The sequence below is a fragment of the Triticum urartu genome, chromosome 5 (assembly GCF_003073215.2).
Source record: "Triticum urartu cultivar G1812 chromosome 5, Tu2.1, whole genome shotgun sequence".
Taxonomy (NCBI): Eukaryota; Viridiplantae; Streptophyta; class Magnoliopsida; order Poales; family Poaceae; genus Triticum; species Triticum urartu.
Window position 1 is genome coordinate 282,787,790 of NC_053026.1, and position 20,766 is coordinate 282,808,555.

Consider the following 20,766-nt stretch of genomic DNA (forward strand, 5'->3'; position numbering starts at 1 on the left):
CAAAAATTATAGATACGTTGGAGATGTATCATTAGCATAAAACAACAAAAAATTATAGATACGACGGAGACTTATCAGTAAGCAGTCACCAGGATTCTCATGCATGCACTACCAAGCTTCCATGGATCCCGTGTGTGGCAACAAAGCCAAGTGGATACATCAAGATCTGTGGGTTAATACTTTTCACACTACGTTGGTCCATATTAGAAGCCAGATAATTATTTAACTAATATATGCATTATTCTAGGATCACTTTATCTGTGAGGATGGGTTCCAGGCTGACACATGCCTACACATGGAGAGAGTTGCGAAGAAAAATCTCCCGGGCATGCATGTTGCATGATGTGCACTACAAGTCCGTGACTAGATTTTATGGTAGGGGTGAAAATGGGAAGCCGATAATGAAGCGGAAGGAAGCGGCGACACAAATCTGGAGCGGAACCAGTACTTGTCAGTAAGTAACATCACTGCTTGCTACTACTAAGATTACCATTGCTTGTTTCTTTTCTTTGTCATATACACATATGATGTATTTTTCTATGTAGGTGAGAGAGAAATGGATACCAGCATATTGTTGGGAGAGGTTGGCGGATATGTGATGCACCCCAATGTGGCAGGAGCAACAAATGAAGGAAACGGATACTGATGCAGGGCTGACACACGTTCAGGATAGCCACAACCTGACAGGAGGCGGGAACAAGGATGGCCACCACTACCTTGTCAATGGCTCAATCTTCACTCCTCAAATCCCGAGTATTCTCAGCTCCACTTACAAAGCACAAGCTCAAGTGTTTTCGTACGGAGTCGCCTGATGTCTAGTGCGGCTGTGATTGTCATGCTCCAGGTGTGTACCTTTCATACCCATATCTTTACATTCTTGCACTACAACATATTCTTGACATGTGCTTGATGACTCATCCTACTACAGCGGTTGTCCACGGTGCAATTGTCACATGGGTCTGATATATTTCGATGGAACCTATATGGAAATGGTCAATTCTCAGTGGAGTCTATGTATAAAGCGTTAATCCATTCTGATGTTTTAGTTGATAATAATAAGAAGATCTTGAAGATAAAGATACCTCTGAAGAATAAATTTTTTGCATGGTATCTTTGTCGCGGAGTCATTCTTACTAAAGATAACCTTATTAAGAGAAATTGGCATGGAAGTCCGCAATGTGTCTTTTTTCATCATGATGAGACAATAAAACATTTGTTCTTCCAATGCAAATTAGCTCGTTCTATATGGTCAGTCATCCAGATAGCTTCTGGCTTGTATCCTCCTTGTATTGTTGCTAATGTATTTGGCAACTGGTTACATGGGATTGATCACACGTTTAGAACTCTTCTTAGGTTGGGAGCGCTTGCCGTTATTTGGTCACTTTGGCTATATAGAAATGATAAGTTTTTTATTGATAAAAGTACTTCTCTGCTGCAGGTTATCTACAGATGTATCGGGACTCTTCGTCTATGGTCATCTCTGCAACGCGTGGAGAATCGAGACCTATTTACGGAGGTGTGTACACGATTGAAGGATACGGCGAGGGATACTTTTACCCCAACATGCATGGCAGCATGATCTTAGGATTGTCCCACCTCCGCTTTAGGCGTTATACGGACCCTACATATTTCTTAGTATTTCACCTTTTTATTTTTCTTTTATGCGAGAGGACTTTATTTGGTTGTGTGCATCTTAGTTGTGCAGAGACCGGGTGTAATGCTTAAACCTTTTAAGTAATAAAGCGCCCCTTTTCAAAAAAGTTGGAGGCAGAAAGAGCTGCACTAGATAGAGTTGGCGAAAGAAATGAGACAAAGTGAGGAATCCAAGAGAAGGAATGAGGCAGGAAAAAAGAACCTTCAAGACCAAGTAAAGGTTAGTTCTTTTCCATACATTGCCTACAGTATTATCCGATAAAATTCTTCGCCGACAATGCAACCAAAAATAACTGTAGAATTTTTTTGACCGTCTCGAGGCTTCGTCGACGTCGCCTCCCCCCCCCTCCTCCTCCTCCTCCTCCTCTGGCACCACCATAACCCTGAGGTCGTGTCGGCAAATATGTTTGTGTCATATGGTTGTGTGACAGATGGTGAACTTGTTTATTTTTATGACAATGAACTTGCAGTGTATGTGTGTGAATTGATGATGTTATGGTATGTGATGTGAATGATGATGATATGTGAGACAATAAACTTGTGATGTCCTGATATGTACTCCCTCTGTTCCATAATAATTATCATGATTTTAGTTCAAACTAAAACCATTACTATTATGGAGTGGAGGGAGTATATATGAATTGCTACATCTTTGAATTGTAAGGCTTTTGGGGAACAAAGTGTAAAAAAAGTACAACTGAGAAGTTTTGCTGAGTGCACTCGACAAAGGCCCTGTTTGGATACTATAACTCTGTTAGAGATTAGAGTTAGATTCTAACCCTGAACTAACTTTATTTAAAGAGGTGTTTGGATGACAGAGTTAGATGGAGCGCGGATACGGCGAGGCTCCTTCATGGACGGTGCGAGAGAGAGGGAGGGAGAGGACGAGAAGATTCGAGGAAATGGTGAGGGATCTGTTGCGGCGAGAGCAAGAGAAAAAAAATGTTTTTTAGTGGTTCCAAGAAGAACTAACCCAAATAAGCACCTCTTGGGTGGGTTAGATTTTTTGAATGAGTTAGATGCATCTAACCCAAACTAACCCTCCTGTTTGGATATTTCTGGGTTAGTTGAGTCCAATCTAACCCAAACTAACTCTAACCTATGGATCCAAACAGGGCCAAAGGCAATATATGCCGGCACGAAGCCCTAAGCTGGGTGGGTCCTGTTTTTCATGTCTTTGCCAAATATTGCCCTGCACTCGGCAAAGAGCAACCATTACCAAGTTATATATCTTTGCCAAGTTTTTTTCCCACACTCATGAAAGATACCGCTTTTCCAGGTTCCACGTCATTACCGAATTTTTTTAACCTTGCACTTGGCTTTACGTTGGTTTACCGAGTTCCTGATAAAAGAAACTCGACAGATTGTTGTGCATTAGGCAAACTTCTTGATTTCAGTAGTGGATACAAAAGAAACTTGAAAAAAAGTAAGTCCTGATTTCAGTTGTTGAAAAAGGCTCGGCCTCGTGCCCCCCCCCCCCAACCCCCCCCCCCCCACTCCTCAGGGGACGACTCGAGAGCCCCAACCCTAGCCACCGGACTCCGATCCTCTTCCAGCCCCCTCACCGCCATCGCCGGGTAAAGCCCGCGTGGTGTTGGCGGCGACGGGATCCCCCTTTTGCCTTCTCCCGGAGCGAATGTTGCGGTGGTCCTTCTCTGCTCGGCTGGTGCTGTTTCCCAGTGGCCGGCGCGTCAGGAACGGTGGCGCGCGTGGCCTGGAGGCGGAGCGGGCGACACAGCTAGCTGGTGGTGGCGCGTCGCAGTGGAACGCGCAGGGCGATGGCGGCTTGGTGATCCTCGTCGTGGCAGAGTTCCTGACTGGCCAGATCTGCGCTGGCCGAAGGTGAGGGCTGGTGGCTGACGCATGGTAGGTGTGTTGGTGCTACGGCGGGCCTGGCAGGTTCCAACAGAGGAGTTGTGGCACACTCTAGTGGCACTGGCGCCTGCTGGAGGCGGTGGCGCGTTCCCACGGGCAGGTTGGTGACGGCACTGCATTGGCTCGGTCAAGATGGAGTCTTGTGAACATTGAGCGGCTGGTCACCCCTGTGCGGCGTGGCGAGCGGTGGTGCTCTTCTGGTGGTCCCTGCCTGGGTCTTTTCATGGGGAGGCAGTTCTGATCGTCGCAAGGCCATCCCTTGGAGTGGGTGACGACCGTTGCAGGCGGTCCTGGAGCTGGCCAAAGGTGCTGGTTTGCTGCGGCCCCTCGTGCAAACTAGGAGTTGGTGGTGTGGTCGCGGTTTCCCTGCCGGGCGGTCTGTCATTGGTCCTCGGTTTTAGAGCTATGTCGGCAAGTGTTGCGATGGCGGCGGTGTGAGGCTTCTTGGACAGTGCAACCAATTCCATGGAGGGGTGGAGATGGGCAACGCGGGGATGAAAATCTCGCTCAGCTTCTGCGGGGATGATGGTGACGGCACCCGTGGATGCCATTCCCCTCCTTGGAGGCGTCACCGAGCGTGTTCGCCATCTCCCTTGCTCTCATGGAGTTGGTGGATATCACCGGGCGCAAGCCTCGATTCGGTGTTTGGATCGTCACGATAGTGTCGTTCTCAACGTCGCTCCTCTGTTGGGAGCATTGTGTTTGGATACACGATTGACTTCTCATTGCTCTCCTCCAGTGGTCGCCGTGACATCTTTTATCCTCCGTGAGTCCTTTTTTATCCTCCGCGGCGCTATGTACGCCCCTCGTCGGTGTCTCCAAGATGGTGTCTTCCGGATCGAATTGAGTCCTGCCATTCAACTGCTCAGACGCTCATGATGAATGGTGCGTCAACAAGCGAAGTTCTGCGGAAGTTGGGGTCTTAAGAGGTGCCCGACATCGGCCGTGACGCGGTGCTATGTATTAGCTTAGGATAGGCTCTTTTGCGTTGTAGTCCCTCCGTTCCTAAATATAAGCCTTTTATAGATTTTAATATAGACTATATACCGAGAAAAATGAGTGAATCTATGCTCTAAAATATATTTGTATACATCCGTATATAGTTCTTATTGAAATCTCTAGAGAGACTTATATTTAGAAACAGAGGAAGTAGCTTGCTTTGCAGTGGTGTTTGTCTTCCGTCTTGCTGGTATGGTGTTCATGCTACGCTTGTTATTCGCATCGAGTGATAGCTTTCTTATAATCAAATTTCTAGTTATGTTACATCTAGTCATACTCTCGAGAGAAAAAAATTGATGAGTGCCTGCCTCTAAGGTAGAATTATACGCTTAAAACAAATGCCAATCAGTTAAGTTACATTTCCTGTAAGTATAATTGTAAGCATGCAATTGAACTTGAAATAACTGAGTAGTTCGGACATCCTATGGCTGAAAAAGTTATAGTATAAACTAGCACAAATAATGAACTCTTTCAATCAATTTGTTGCCTTTGCTTTTGGAAGGTCCAATCCATGTGTGATACTCATGCGAGGGGAGGCTTCAGTTCTTGCGCGCATTTGCCTCCTTCTCCGGCGTCAGAAGTCGCGCACCGGCCTCGGCATTCCCCTTCCTCTCGGCCTCCTTTGCCTTGAGCGCCTGCAACTTGGCGTGGTTGTAGTAGGCGACGCCAAGGAAGGCAATGGCGTAGCCGGCGAGGTTCACTGGTGTCACGGTGTCCTGGATGACCGACCATGAGAAGGCGATGAGCAGCCAGTCCTTGACCACCCCTGCCACGTTCATGGTCAGCGCCGACGTCTTCCCCACCAGCAGGAACACCGCCAGGTTCAGCGCGAAGGCGCACAGCGAATTGGTCCCGAAAACGACCACGTCTGGCCGGACGATCCCGGCCGCGGACGCCGCCTGCAGCCTCGGCAGCTCGACGAACGTCCACGGCACGGTGAGGAAGAGCAGGCAGCAGGGGGCGATGTAGTAGAGCGAGGTGATGGGGTTGAGCTTGATGCCCCTGGAGGTGAGCAGTATCTGGATGAGCACGAGGCGCGTGGCCTCGGCGGCGACGGCGGCGAGCTGGAGCGTGACGCCGAAGACGTCGAAGCGCGCCTCCCCGAAGGCCGCGACGGCGACCCCCGCGGAGATGCCGAGCATGTTGAGCATGGAGGCCCTGCGGAAGGTCTCGGTTCGGAAGGCGATGGCGAGGGAGTAGACGGCGACGGGCATGAGCGCCTTGAGCATCTGGATGAAGGAGACGGAGAGGTAGATGTAGGCGGAGTTGGAGAACCAGAGGGAGAGCGCGTAGAGCGCGCCGATGGGGACGACGGTGGCGACGTAGAGCGAGGGCGTCATGGGCGGGTCGGCGGGGAGGTCGACGAGGCGGAAGACGCGGACGAGCGCGGCGGCGAGGGAGGCGCAGAAGGCCATGTGGATCATGGTGAGCGAGATGGGGAAGGGCCAGTCGTACATCTTGGGGTCGAGGATGTACTTGTTGTACACGATCACCGTGAAGCTGAGGCTGATCCACACGGCCACGTACGCGTAGGACAGCAGCACGGACCTCAGCACCGAGGTCGGCTGCGCCACGACCGCCGTCGAGGACTCGACGTCCATGGCGGCCGCGGGGGGCTTGGTGCTGCCATCGCCGCCGGCGACGCCCATTGGGGCGAGGGGGGTGGAAGCGCGCGGTGGTTGCTAGTGGTGGCGAATCTCCCCGGCCGCGCGGTGAGCCTCGGTATGGTGTTGACTAGAGACGCGCGGTTCGACGTTTATTTAACAACATTGGCACAGGTTTCGGTAGCTTGCCGAATCATGGAACCTTTACGTGCGGTGCGTCTCACTTGTAGAATTATCAATCTGTAGAAGGTTAAGGAGGGGTGGTGGTAGCAATTGCAATTGAAAATACCAAGGTCAGCTCTCTGAACGTACTAGGATCCAAGGAAGTACAGTAGAAATGTGGAGTCAAATGCACACTTGCACTACTAGTGTGTGCATACACTCGCAGATCTCGATAAGAAAATCGCTTTACACGCTTGATGCCCGGTGCCCCGGACGATCGCGTTGGCTCGATCAAAGCCATTCGATGAGAACGTTCTCAGTCAACGCTCGCTGGATGGACTGGAGCGTAGGCCTCTTTCCCTGGCCGAGTTTCGGCTTCTTCTTGTTGCTCCATCCTCACCATGCAGCAGTGCGTGCGAGCTGCGCCGGCATATTTGCACCGACTTTGCCTTTTTCCTTTCTTCGCTTTTTATGATTTTCTTATTTTTCTTTAGGTGTTTAATTTTTTTTTATTTTGCCTCCTTTTAGAAGCACAAGTTTTTGTGTACATGATAACTTTCGCCTCCTTTCGTTGGGAATGGGAGGTAGCGCATCCCAACATCATCCATCAAAATGGACACCCGAATGCCGTGCCAGCATCTAAGCCTATATATTAAATATCTGTTTTTTTAGAAATAGTATAAAACAACATCAAATATACGCCATGCAGCCTCACTTTGAGTCATTTGTTCGTTAGCAATTCAAGCATACATGTAAATAAAAGTGTTGGATGTTCAACAAGTTTTTAAAATTGGTCGGTCCCAAATTCAACCATACTTCTCGAAACTTCAAAAGTGGCCTTTATCTGAAAATATTTCTCCTCGAGCTTGACCTTTTTCATCGTCCCATGTTCTCCCAAGTAGGATGCCCCTTGAGTTTCAACCAACGATGTATCAATTTGAAGGGCTTGCGCTCCATCCTGGAGTACATCGTGGCAGCGGGTCTGGGATATAGAATGATGTGATCAATCAAGTTGCAATATTGAGTGAATCAATGAATTGACCGACAAGAAGCAAAACTTATGATCTCCATGATTAGCGCATCCGTTGGCATCATTCTTTCCTCTTGTGCAATCATAGTGCAATACTTCATGACGATAATTAAAATGGTGTAACACCGATGGAGTAGCGACTTCCCATTGCGATTATGGATCACATCCCAATTGGAGGGCTCGTAGTAATGAAACCAAGAATGCACATGCTGCCAAAATATCGTGCACTTTTGCTTCATACCAACAAACGCCGCACTTGTGGCCAACTATGTGTCGCACAACAATGCCTCCCTCGCAGAGTACCTCGCCAGCATGCTTACTTCGGGCCTGTTTTGAAGTCTCTCGCTCCACGCTTCACAAACTTCTTGTGCGGAGCCGAGCCGAAGTGGGGGAAAGGGCTATGCACTACAAAAAATACACTTCTGTGGTGATACGTGTTTGTCAGAGTAGGTCGCGTTTTTTGTCATGCATGTACATTCATGATAATTTTATGACAGAATCAAGATAGTCATACATGTGCTGTCGTAGAAGTGTTCCATGACATTACCAAAATTATCATCACGGAAGTGTCCACTTCCATGACAATAAATCACGCGTCACAGAAGTGCTTTCGTTAAAGGTGACCGACACGTGGCATCCACCGTGACGGAACGCCGTTAAGCTATCGGGTTGGGTTTTGGATCCGATAACTCGTTAACAGCCCCGACCAATGGGAAATTTCCACGTGTAAAATTCTTATTGGCCGGACGAAACACGTGTCAGCTCGTCAGTGGGTCAGATAGGCGCCTATGATATGTCGACACGTGCCACGGCCCATCACTGGCCCATTTATCTTACAAAGCCGGCCCGTTTGACTTGGTCAAAAGTTAACGGGTTGGCCCATGAAAAGCCTGTTAACGGTCTCTTCGCAAATAGCCCATTTTACGGCCCGTTAGGCCCTAAAGGAAATCGGCCCAACAACGTCATGTGGGCTGTCGAATATAACACCAGCCCATTTCACTTTCGGCCCATGTATGGCCCACGACGTCTTTCGGCCCATATGAGGCCTTCGTATCTTTCGGCCCTTTACAGGCCCACGGTGACTCTAGCCCATAATGAACAATAATTTTCTTTATACCCGTTAACGGCCCGTGATTTACATGGGCCGTTTCCAGCCCGTGTTAGCTTTCGGTCTATTGACGGCCCATACGTTCTTGGGCTCCTTTTTAGCCCTCAATTACTTCCGGCCCGTTACTGGCATGTTCCCCTAATGGGCCAAATTTGGCCCATGGCAAGAGTCGGCCCGTTACTGGCCTGTTCCCCTAATGGGCCAAATTCGGCCCATGGCAAGAGTCGGCCCGTTACTGGCCTGTTACCCTAATGGGCCAAATTCGGCCCATGGCAAGAGTCGGACCGTTTCTGGCTTATTAACCCGTTGCGCCATTTCCAGCCCGTCCTATATTCCGGCCCATTAACGACCCGTTATGCCTATGACAGAATTAAGCCTTTGTTGTCCTAGGGCCTGTTGCCGTGTTGGGCCGATACCAATTACGCCCGATTATGGCCCATGTATACCCATTTATCCGACGGCCCGAGGCCCACCGATTATAGGCCCATTTATCGACGGCCCGTAGGAGACCCATGGATCCTACGGCCCGTATATGGCCCATGGTAGTTGCGGCCACTAGCAAACCAGGGAAAAAGAAGACTAGAAAATAAATAAGGCCGAAACTAACGCTAGGCTATTAAGGCGATTGCACAGATTACATCCATTCGGCATCAAAGATCGCCACCAGTGCAAATATAGGGAACACCCTACACTATACAAAAATGGCTTGTTGTTTTCTTCAGCCGGTGGCTGCACGTTAAGAATAAATTTTGTATCGCACCAAAACAAATTACAACTATATAACAAAAGGAAGGTTGGCATAAAACTTAACAGTCTAGCAGATAAATGCACCACCAGAAGTTCTGAAGCTCAGTTCATTTGACCTGACCGTTACGTTTTCATGCTGTATTGTCCGATGGAGCACCATAACCCTCGCCTTCATTTCCCCTAGGCTCCTGAACAACATAGCAAATGTCTGATAGTCTGGTTTCAAAACCATGCATATCTTGACGACATTGAGCAATGTTTCTCCTTGTTTCACAAAGGGTCTCTATTAGGGAATGGACTTGTGTCTGGAGCGCAGATACAACATTGCTTTGGGATTGCATTTCTTGATCATGAGGCAGTTTGGACGATATTGCCTTAACAACCAACCCAGTATTACGCAGGAACGTGCTTTTGGCACTGTTAGTGGACAGGTACTGACCCACTACATCAAGAGCTGCCATTGCGGTTATAGTTGCCTCGCCACCTTCAGAAGGTGGCGGTTCCACCATTTTTTCCATAGCTCGCTGAAAAGTTGAGGTTTTACATTAGTAGTACCAGAACGTAAGATATTAAGGAGGCAGCAAAACCAAACAAAATAGCTTTGGTCTATATACAGAACTTATTCTGGTGAACCCATGTAAAATATTAGTTGTATTTTATTGCAAAGTACATAATAAAATCAGGTTCCAAACATATGACCATGTACCATCGCTAATGTATTGTCTATTTCTTCACATTGTATTAAGGGCTAAGGATAAAGAGACGAAGTTTATAATACGATAAGCATAGTATGACATCATTCATATCACAAAACAACTGAGAACAGACAAACAGGCAATTGTAACATTGTGTGGGCAAGTCCAGCACGGAACTAGATTACGGGTCAAGATCAAAGGAACATCACTCCTCTCTTTTAAACCTTATAAGGTGCAATGATACGCTAAGACAATTGTGTATAAAATTGAAAAGAGTAATAGACATTGGCTACAAACCATGCAGTTCAAGGCACGAGTCAGAGTAAGTAGTAGTTAAAAGGCATGAGGATTAAGGACTTACAACAGCGGCTTTGACTGGTGTAGTCATGCCCTTCTTCTTGCTGGTGTGACAGTCCTTGAAGATTTTCACAGCATTTGGTTCAGGTACTTTTTGGTCCTTGCGGGCTTTCCTCTGCATTTCAAACAAGTCAATATAGATATGATAATATGGTATAGCGAAAAGAGTGAAACAGCAGCTAATTACAAGAGCCTCGCAGTGTGCAATATAGCTACGAGATCCTGTCGTCTGTTGGAATTTCACTTTCGTACGGTTGGCCTTATTATTTGAACGGTTCACCTACAAGAAGATAGATTTGTGTGGCACATGCGTAAAGAGGACTTCAACATGTGATCTGATCACATATATATAATGTACTTGATACTTCGGATCAGACCAGTGTTTAACAAGGCCCCTCCAGTCTTCATTCGATATATTTTCCACTGGAGATGTTTCGGAAAGTTCACTGTTAGCCTTGCCTTCAAAGTGAGTTTTCCTCAAGTTATACCGATACTGTCGCAGAGCAGACTTGAAAACATGGGTGCAAGTTTGTCTGGTTGCATCACCTTGGCTATCCAACTTGAACCTCATCTATTGAAAATTATGGGAGTCTCATTATCAGCAACCTAGAAAGTATGGGACAGAGCAAGACAATATTATTATTTCCATACATAACCATACTTACAGATAAATGGTCGAGGAAGGTGTTGAACTGGGTTTCGTCGTTGTCATTCCTATACTGAATCCATGTTGGGAGGATACGTACATGACACCTAACGGCAACCGCTGCCTCTGATACTAACTTGGCTGACTCTGTAGCATCACGTGGCCTTTTTAAACCTGCCTCAAAACGGATCTCCATTCTTCCTCCTCTAGATTTAGTGAATCTATCGAGCATTATCCCTGATGTTTGTTTCCTCTTGCGCCTAGGTGCTAGTCCAACAACGAACATAGGAAGTGTTAGTGTACATCAAACTGTGAGACTACATATAAAGAAGCATGCAACTGTAACTTGACTCCAGCAACTACCTTCTTGTTGTTGAAGCTCACAAGGTTCATCTGATATTGCCAACTCGTCTTGTGTCAAGAGTGCTTGGGGAGTAGTGTCAGGTGGCAAGGGAGCTTGGGAACGTGCTGCTAGCTCAGTTGACGCACGAGTAAGTCGTGCAGCTGGTAGCACTGTGGTAGGTGTTGCAAGAACTAGGGTTGTCTCTGCTTGTTTGGTGGCAGCTATTTTTTTCTATTTCGTTTTTTTTGCAACTCGTGTAGCATGGGATGCCGTGTTTGTAGAATTTTCCGCTGGACTTTGACCTTCTATTGCACCATCAGTACCAGCAGAATCTGCAAGATTCATCCGCTTCTCATTCCCTGCCATTCTGTGTTTCTTCCTCTTTCTCTGTGCCATGTTAAGTCAAGCCGACAAGAAAAATGAATAACAATTTAGTTCTTCAGAACAAATTGATGCGTGATGTAGATGAATTGAACTTTGATGTTAGACAACCACATGATAGGAGGATGTAATATGTATGAAAAACAGGACGGGAGAGATAACCAGAACTATGATGTGTAAACTAAAAGAAGACATTTCACCAAATTAGAAGCAATGCAATGGAAGGTAGACACCATATGAAAGATGCTACAAATATCGCTCTGCCAAGTTAACAGTGTCTCATCATAAATGGCGTTTAAACAAATGTGAAGCAGTACAAGAAATAAATCATATGCAAGATGCAAACAACATCACACTACCATGTTAGAGGTCTCTCGTAATTAGTGCCATTGCATATTCACAGCATTGCATATTCACAGCTTATGATGTGTAAACTAAGGAGAAGACATTTCAACAAATTAGAAGCAATGAAAGCTAGACACCATATGAAAGATGCAACGAATATCACTCTACCAAGTTAAAATTGTCTCATCATAAGTGCCATTTCAACAAATTAGTAGTACAAACTAGAAAAGAATGTGGATGTAACCTATATCACACTCCGAAGTCAAACGTGTCTTATGATAAGTGATTGTTGCAGGTTACACAACAGTAGTAATTTGATGTAAGAACATGGTGTGATAGACAGATATTGTATGTTCTAGAAACAGGAACACGTGTCTTATTCAAGTATAATGTGTAAAGTAAGCAGATGGAATTCAACAAAATTAGAAGCAATACAAGCTAGACATCACACATAACATGCAACCACATATAACAGTGCCAAGTTAGAGGGAGCACCGGTGATGCTGCACTAGGGGAGACGTGCTCATCATAAACACGGCTTTGTTGAGTGTCTATGCATGTGTTGTCTTGGAAATCATCTTGGGGGTGTGGAGGAGTAGAAACTGTAGAGGCCCTCCGTTCAGAAGGACCACCTTTATCCGCTGCCTTGCTAACTTGATTTTGAATTGTCAAGTAAAACCGACAAGAAAAAGCAATAAAATTCTCTCTTCAGAACTCATTCATGCATGATACTGACAATCACTACTTTGATGTAAGGCAAACACATGATACCAGGATGGAATATGTATGAAAAATAGGACGGGATGGCATGTTCACAACTGTTTATGTAAACTAAGCAGAAACCATTCCAGCAAATAAGAAGCAGTGCAAGCTAGACACCACATGAAAGATGCAACCAATATGACTCTGTCAAGTTAAAAGCGTCCCATCATAAATGGAATTTCAACAAATTAGAAGCAGCACATGCTATAAATCATATGAAAGATGCAACTAATATCGCACTGCATATACTAAAGGTGTCTCGTCATGTTGATTGATGCGGGATACAAAAAAATAATAGTTTTATGTAAGGACATGCTTAATAGACAGATGTACTATGTACTAAATACAGGAAGGCATATCACATTAACAGGTATAATGTATAAGTTAGGCAGACTAGCACATGCAGTTTAACCAGATTGGAAGAATTACAATCTAGACACCATATGCAACATGCAACCACATATCATGCTACCAAGTTAGAGCAAGCACCTGCGATGCTAGTGTAGGGGAAATGATGTAATCAACTATAGAGCTACGTTCACTATCTTCATCTCGCATTTCTGTTGTTTCTTGAGAATCATGTCGGGAGGCTGACGCTGCATTCTCTAAATGAGGAGTAGTCCCCTTGCCTGCCTGCCTCGTCATAAGTGATTGATGAGGGATACACAAGAACATTAGTTTGATATAAGAACATGGTTAATACATAGATGTACTAGTATGTACCAAAAACAGAAAGGCATGTCATATTCAAAGGTATAATGTGTAAGCTAAGCAGATGCAATTTAACCAAATTGGAAGCAATACAAGCTAGACATCCGGCCGGAGTGGTGAGCATGATCATCTAGGACCTGAGATCCTGGTGGGAGGCGGGCTACTTCGCCACCATCGCAGATTTTTAGTTGGCTTCCAGGTGATGCCTATCTTTATTGGGCTTGTCACTGGCTTGGCCAGTGCCCTGACTAGTTATTTGTCTTCTGGTGCTCACGGGATGGTGGTTCATATAAAAAAATTCCTTATCTTACGGACTTCGGCCTTTCGAATACAAGCTAGACATCATATGGAACATGCAACCACATATGACACCGCGAAGTTAAAGCAAGCACCTGGGATGGTGGTTCATTGCGAGCGAGGTCATCAACTCCAGAGCTACGTTTACCGTCTCCATCTGCTGACACTGCACCCTTTATAGCGCTGTAATGTGTCTTGCCTACCCGCATACGAAGCTGGAGCGACTTCTCTCTTTTATTTTTGACTTCTCTCATGGCAGCAGAGTCTGAAATACCCTTGCATAAAAACACAATAGTGAGAGTAAGGGTGAAGTGTGTGCAGAACTAGTGCGCTGTAAAAGTAGCAGATAGCAGGTGGCTGAAAAATAAATGACAGGAGACATATGATAGCTCTACAACATTGCATGGCAAACAAAATTAGATTCTACTCCGTATGATTTTGTAATATATGAGCACAGGAAATGCAGGTACTCCTCCAGCACACCACCACATGTGGTCATATCTAAGATAACAGTCGACTAAAAATAAATAGATCAGTCGATTTTTTAATGAACCGTCTGATCTATAAGGAACGGGCAGATGGCCTTCGTCTACCTCCCGCCAGTCACTGTTGACGATCTTTCTCGAACCGCCAGCGACCACCGGCCCAGACCCCTGCCTCCGCCGCCCCGCCCTCCCATCGACCTCACACCACCGCCGTCCTTGGCAGCGCCCCCAGGCCATCCCTTTAATCCCAGCCGACCTCCAGATCGGGCGCCAGTAGCTCTAGGCTGCACACACCCCTAAGATAAACACCAAGGCACTGCTTCCCCAACGTAATAGGCGTACTAGCGCCTGTTACCCTGGGGAATGCTTCCGTTAATTGGGAATCAATTGGCCAGAAATTGAAATTCAGGGGGGCGACAGACCTCTAGCTAAGGTGAAATAGTATATGAGGAGAAACCTTGTGCATCGCGAGTTACTAGGAACATCTAGTATCAAGAAGAAGCGATCAACTAGTGTCTTCTGTGGGATGAATACCGTGCAAGCAGAGACGTAAGATTTGCACGAATAAGGGAAGAGGAGTACCTTTTTCGGTTGCCGGTGTGGTCACCTCCACATGTCGCGTCGATCTTCTTCTTTTTACCGAGGAAACCGATGTTCTGGAGGGTGCAGGCTTGGACGAACCCATGGCCAAATTGTTGACAGTGTTGCCGTGGCCGTATGTCGGCGGAGGGGAAGCAGATCCGACGTGGCGAAGGATGGCGTAGCAGGAACAGCTCCGGTGCGGTGGAGGGTGGCGAAGTTGGAGCGGCAGCGGTGAGGCGCAGGACGGCGTGGTTGAACTGGCTCGGGTACGGACGGCTCGGCCTCGGCTTCAACTACTAGCCGTGGAGGGCGTTGCGGTTGAGGTTGCGGTGGACGACGACGTCGGGGTATCGGCTCCGGCGTGATGGAGGAGGGCGGCGGTTGATGGGTGGGATGGGGTGGCGAACGGAGGACGCCGTGGTTTCGCGGCTGGTGGAGAGGTAGTTTTGGCGCCCATGAAGTACGAATGGGGAATCAGACGGGTGGGGGAACCATGTTTCGGTCTGGGACGCGCTTGTTTTTGGCTTTTTTAAACAGAAGATGTGACGCGCTTGTTTGAAATTTGGGGAAAGTACAAACTTTGCTCCCCTCTTAAATTTTGGACCTACTACGGGTCGGGGGCAGGATGGTAATCCCTGGTGTCCCAAATAGTGGGCGGAAGCGATTTCGGTCGCGCGCATTGTGACGCCCCGAGACCGATGCTCCAGATGCCTTCCATTTATTTTGTTGTTGCTATGTATGGATTTCCATGATTGTCATAATAAATTGTTCCATCATCATGCTTGTGTTATCTTTTATTCTCACTTTGTGCATTCCATCTTCATGTATGTTGCCATGTGCATTTGCATCCATCATGTTCATATTGCCTTGTTTCCATTTGTGTGCTTGGGTATGTTCTTCCTCTTGCCTCCCCTTTTTCTTATGCTCAAGCTCCAACTTGGTTCCACCAAGTTTCATCAAAACCAAGTCAACGCTTCTAATTCTTTCTTTTCTCCCAATTATTGCAAGTGGCGTTTTCCCCATCCTCCATTAGTGTTTATTTATTTCCTGATGATCTTACTCTAGGCCTTTTACCTCTGTGTCAAATATCATCCTTTTTGGGATTGTTTTGGTTGGGTTAAAAAATGGCTCAAGTTCGAATTTAATTCAAACTTGAATTATTTTTAGATCTGTAAAAATTGCCAGATCACTTTTATCAAATTGTGCATAATTCCAGGAGTCCAGAGGTATTTTTGTATCTCTGAAATTCTTCGTCTAAGCCCCTATTCTTTCTGTTCTATACTATTTCTTTTGCTTATCAGTTAAGTGAGGAAAAAGGAGACAAACCTACCCGGGCCACCTGCGGCCCATCCGAGCCGACCAGCAGGCCAGCACTGGTGCCTGGCCTCTCCTCTCGCTAGCATGGTAATAGCCACGCTAGACAACCAGCCGGACCCCACCTGCAGCGTCTCTCCCTCCCTGCTTTTTCTTCCTCCTCTCGTCTCTTCCCTCACAGTAAAACGAGGCCATGGCGCCCACATGACCACCGTGGCCGAGCCACGCACGCGCCTCCCTCCTATAAAGCCCCAGCCAATCCTAGGGTTTTCCATCTTCCTCCTCTCCCTCTTCTCCGCCGCCGCCGCGCAGGTAAGAGGCTCCCACGCGACCTGCTGCCTCGCCTCCCGATGCCATGTCTGGGACGAGCCGAACCTCTTCTCCGGCGTAGCCCGTTCTGCCGGTTCCCTCCTTCCTCGCGCACCAAGAGACCTCCACGACCTCGTTCCCGCTGCGATCCAAGGCCGGAGCCACCAAGTTCCTCGACATCATCTTCCTCTGCTTCCTCTGCTTCACGGACCCAAGCGCCTCTGTCGATCATCGCGCCATCCCGCCGTCTCCAGTCACCCGCGACCTCGTACGACTCCAGAAGCACCCCCACGGTGTAGCCCCGCTCCTCCCCATCTCTCCCTCCGGTTCAATTCTGTCACCGTGGTCGTCTTCCCTAGTCGCCAATCCCATATCCGCCATGGATGAGGTTCTCGAGCTCCTCACACCCATGCGCCTCCTGCACATACGCGCACAGCACACGCGCGTCCTCTGCACGCGCCCCGCCCCTTTGCTGCACCTTCGCGGGCACACCAACAAGCACATGCATCTGCACATGCGCACGACCGCGCTAGTTTGCGAGCCCGTGGCCCTGCTGCGTCTTGCCTCGCCGCCATGCCCGGGACGAGCTCAAGCTCGTGCTCGAGCCAATCTCCTGCAGCTGCTCCGCCTGCACGCGACCATCCCGCAGCTGCTCAAGCATCCAATCCCGCACCCACGCCGGTACTCTTCTGCTGCAGAAGCCGCCGCCTTCGCTCGCTGTCGTCGCCGGAGTTTTGCCGTCCGTCCGAAGCCATGGCTTGTAAGTTAGGATCAGCCTTTAGTCATTGCGCCCCATCTGAAATCAATCTCCTCACTAGCCTGGTGATCATCGCCGCTCATGCTAATCTGAGGGATCTCGGGTTCAAATCCCGTGCGCCCCCCTTGTTTTTCCTTTTTGTTACCTGTTTGTGTTTCTTCAATTCAGTTCAGTTCGAGAGGATGCGTCATTTAGGGACGAACCCCTACAGTCCACAAGGAATGTTTCAGCCCAGCTGGTCGCTGCGCTGCACTCCCACCCGGGAGACCAGAGTTCAAATCCCCAAGGCCGCAACTCCCACCCGGAATCCCATGGAGCCTCAATTCTTTTCCTCTGTGTTTTTTTTCCAAAACGTGCAAACATCCGCTTCGGGCCAATTCTGCTTCTGGGTTTGCACAGTGCATTACTTTCAGCCCGCATATGTTTTTCCCCTATTCACTGCAATTTAGCATTTCTCTAGTGCATGCATAACTATAGATTATGCCATCATTTTGAATTGTTCATAACTAAATATCCGTGCATCCAAATAAAATATGTCATATATGAAACATGCTTAGAATTTCATCTAGTTTAAAAATATGCAACTTTCATCCATGTTAAAAATGTTTAAGGTGATGTTTGCATATATTTTGCCTCTAGCCATGCTAAAATGATTTATTTCATATCTTAATAACTGTAACTCGGAATTTAATAAAATTTATATGTAAATGGGGTAGAAAAATGTCTAGTTTAACATGGTGGCCTTACTTTGCATGTTTAATAACTCTAAAATTGTGTTTAGGGCAGAACAGTACCAAACCTCAAAATATGCATATGGGGTTTTACCGAACTTGTTGTTTGTTGTTTCCGGCCTTATTTAAACTTGACTAGATAGGTAGTTTTCTTTGCTTCACCCTCTTGCCATGTTTAATAACATTTAATATTGTTGGGTACATAAACGAGAGAGTACTAAATAAGTCATGTGGTGTTTTCTTCAATATGCAACTCCGTTGCATAATGAGCTCCACTTAATTTGTAGGATTGCTTGTGCACTTTACCATGCCATGCTTCATTAAACCGGACATGCATCATACTTGATTGTGCATCATGCCATGTTCATGTCATGGTTGTTTACTATGTTGTTTGCTTCTTTCCGGTGTTGCTTCTTCAGGTTGGTTCCGATAACATCGTGTGTGTGAGGATCCGGTCGACTACGTCCGTTTGACTTCTTCATGGACTCGTTCTTCTTCCTTGCGGGATCTCAGGCAAGATGACCATACCCTCGAAATCACTTCTATCTTTGCTTGCTAGTTGCTCGCTCTTTTGTTATGCCTATGCTGCGATACCTACCACTTGCTTATCATGCCTCCCATATTGTTGAACCAAGCCTCTAACCCACCTTGTCCTAGCAAACCGTTGTTTGGCTATGTTACCGCTTTGCTCAGCCCCTCTTATAGCGTTGTTAGTTGCAGGTGAAGATTGGAGCTTGTTCCATGTTTGGAATATGGATATTTTGTTGGGATATCACAATATGTCTTATTTAATCAATGCATCTATATACTTGGTAAAGGATGGAAGGCTCGGCCTTATGCCTGGTGTTTTGTTCCACTCTTGCCGCCCTAGTTTCTGTCATATCGGTGTTATGTTCCCGGATTTTGCGTTCATTACGCGGTTGGGTTATAATGGGAACCCCTTGACAGTTCACCTTGAATAAAACTCCTCCAGGTAGGCCCAGCCTTGGTTTCAACATTTTCCACCTAAGCCTTTTTCCCTTGGGTTCTGCAGACTCAAGGGTCATCTTTATTTTAACCCCCCCCCCCCCCCGGGCCAGTGCTTCTCTAAGTGTAGGTTCGAACCGAGCTGCCTGCAGGGCCACCTCGGGGAAACTTAAGGATTGGTTTTACTCGTAGCTAGTCTCATCTGAGTGTGTCCTGAGAACGAGATATGTGCAGCTCCTATCGGGATTTCTCGGCACATTCGCGCGGTGTTGCTGGACTTGTTTTACCATTGTCGAAATGTCTTGTAACCTGGATGCTGAGTCTGATCGGAATGTCTTGGGAGAAGGAATATCCTTCGTTGACCGTGAGAGCTTGTGATGGGCTAAGTTGGGACACCCCTGCAGGGATTTGAACTTTCGAAAGTCGTGCCCGCGGTTATGGGCAGATGGGAATTTGTTAATGTCCGGTTGTAGAAAACCTGAAGTTGACCTTAATTAAAACACATCAACCGCGTGTGTTACCGTGATGGTCTCTTCTCGGCGGGGTCCGGAAAGTGAACACAGTGTTGGAGTTATGCTTGACGTAGGTTGCTTTAGGATCACTTCTTGATCATACTTTCTCGAACGTGCTTTGTCTTCTCTTCTCGCTCTCATTTGCGTATGTTAGTCACCATATATGCTAGTCGCTTGCTGCAGCTCCTCCTCATACCTTTTTCCCTTCCTATAAGCTTAAATAGTCTTGATCGCGAGGGTGTAAGATTGCTGAGTCCCCGTGACTCACAGATACTTCCAAAACCAGTTTGCAGGTGCCGATGTTACCGAGCAGGTGATGCAACCCAGCTCAAGGAGGAGCTCGATGAAGTTCGTGTTCATTGGGTTGTTCCGTTTCCAGTTGGTCAGTAGTGGAGCCCAGTCGCGACGATCAAGGATCTGTGTAGCATTTGAGGCAGTCTTCTTTTATTTTGGTTCCGTAGTCGGACCTTGATTGTATCTGGTTGATGTAATGCTTTATTCATGTATTTGTGTGAAGTGGCGATTGTAAGCCAACTATGTATCTCTGTCCCTTATGTATTACATGGGTTGTGTGAAGATTAGCTCACTTGCGACATTGCTTTCAATGCGGTTATGCCTCTAAGTCGTGCTTCGACACCTGGGAGATATAGCCGCATCGAGGGCGTTACAAGTTGGTATCAGAGCCTTCCCCAGCCTTAGGAGCCCCCTGTTTGATCGAATCGCTGGCGTTATTGAGTCTAGAAATGTTTTGAGTCATTTAGGAATTATATATATCAGAGAGTTAGGACTTCTTTTTACTCCTTGGTCCCTTCGTCGCTTTGGTGAGGCATCCTGACATAGAGTTTTGACTCTTCTCTTCTCAAATTTCACTAAAAAAAATTAGGATCACGCGGGTATTTTGGAATCATTCCGATGGTTTTGTGACGAGAACATTGTTCTTGGTGCCTCCTGTCATTTAGGGGTTGTGGCAGTGTCCCGGGGAGTTGAGCTCTGAGGTGTTGTCGTCACAATTTTATCGTTGCAGTTCTGGAATACCTGAGAGTAGTTTCGCCGACATCGAAAATCTCTTTTATGCAGTTGTTGGTGAGATAACCTCGACGCCACCCAGTACTGGGGCGGGAGTTCGGGAGTATTGCCATAACTTGTATAACGGATGCTTTTCGAAGGTTGAGGTAAACGATTTCTGAAGGTTTCTTGGTTATGTGTTGAAGGATGGATACATCTGGATGTAGGATTTGCTAGTTTTGGGTGAGATATTATGCTTCTCCTGTATCCCCAACACCTGATTTCATAAATGGAAAGTTTCGGGAGTTTATAAGTGGGAATTCAAGTAGCTCCTAGGATATTTTTCCGTCAGATGTATGATATGAAATTGGGGTTCGACGTCTAGTGGTC

At 46.9% G+C, this 20,766-nt stretch overlaps 1 protein-coding gene across 1 annotated transcript; it reads right to left on the reverse strand.

Moving 5' to 3' along the window:
- Positions 1–4,737: 4,737 nt before the first annotated feature.
- LOC125555893 (probable sugar phosphate/phosphate translocator At4g32390) lies at positions 4,738–6,329 on the reverse strand. The gene has a single exon (XM_048718700.1). It carries the CDS (start codon positions 6,174–6,176, stop codon positions 5,067–5,069), a length of 1,110 nt encoding a protein of 369 aa, XP_048574657.1. The 5' UTR covers positions 6,177–6,329; the 3' UTR covers positions 4,738–5,066.
- Between the last annotated feature and the right edge of the window lie 14,437 nt (positions 6,330–20,766).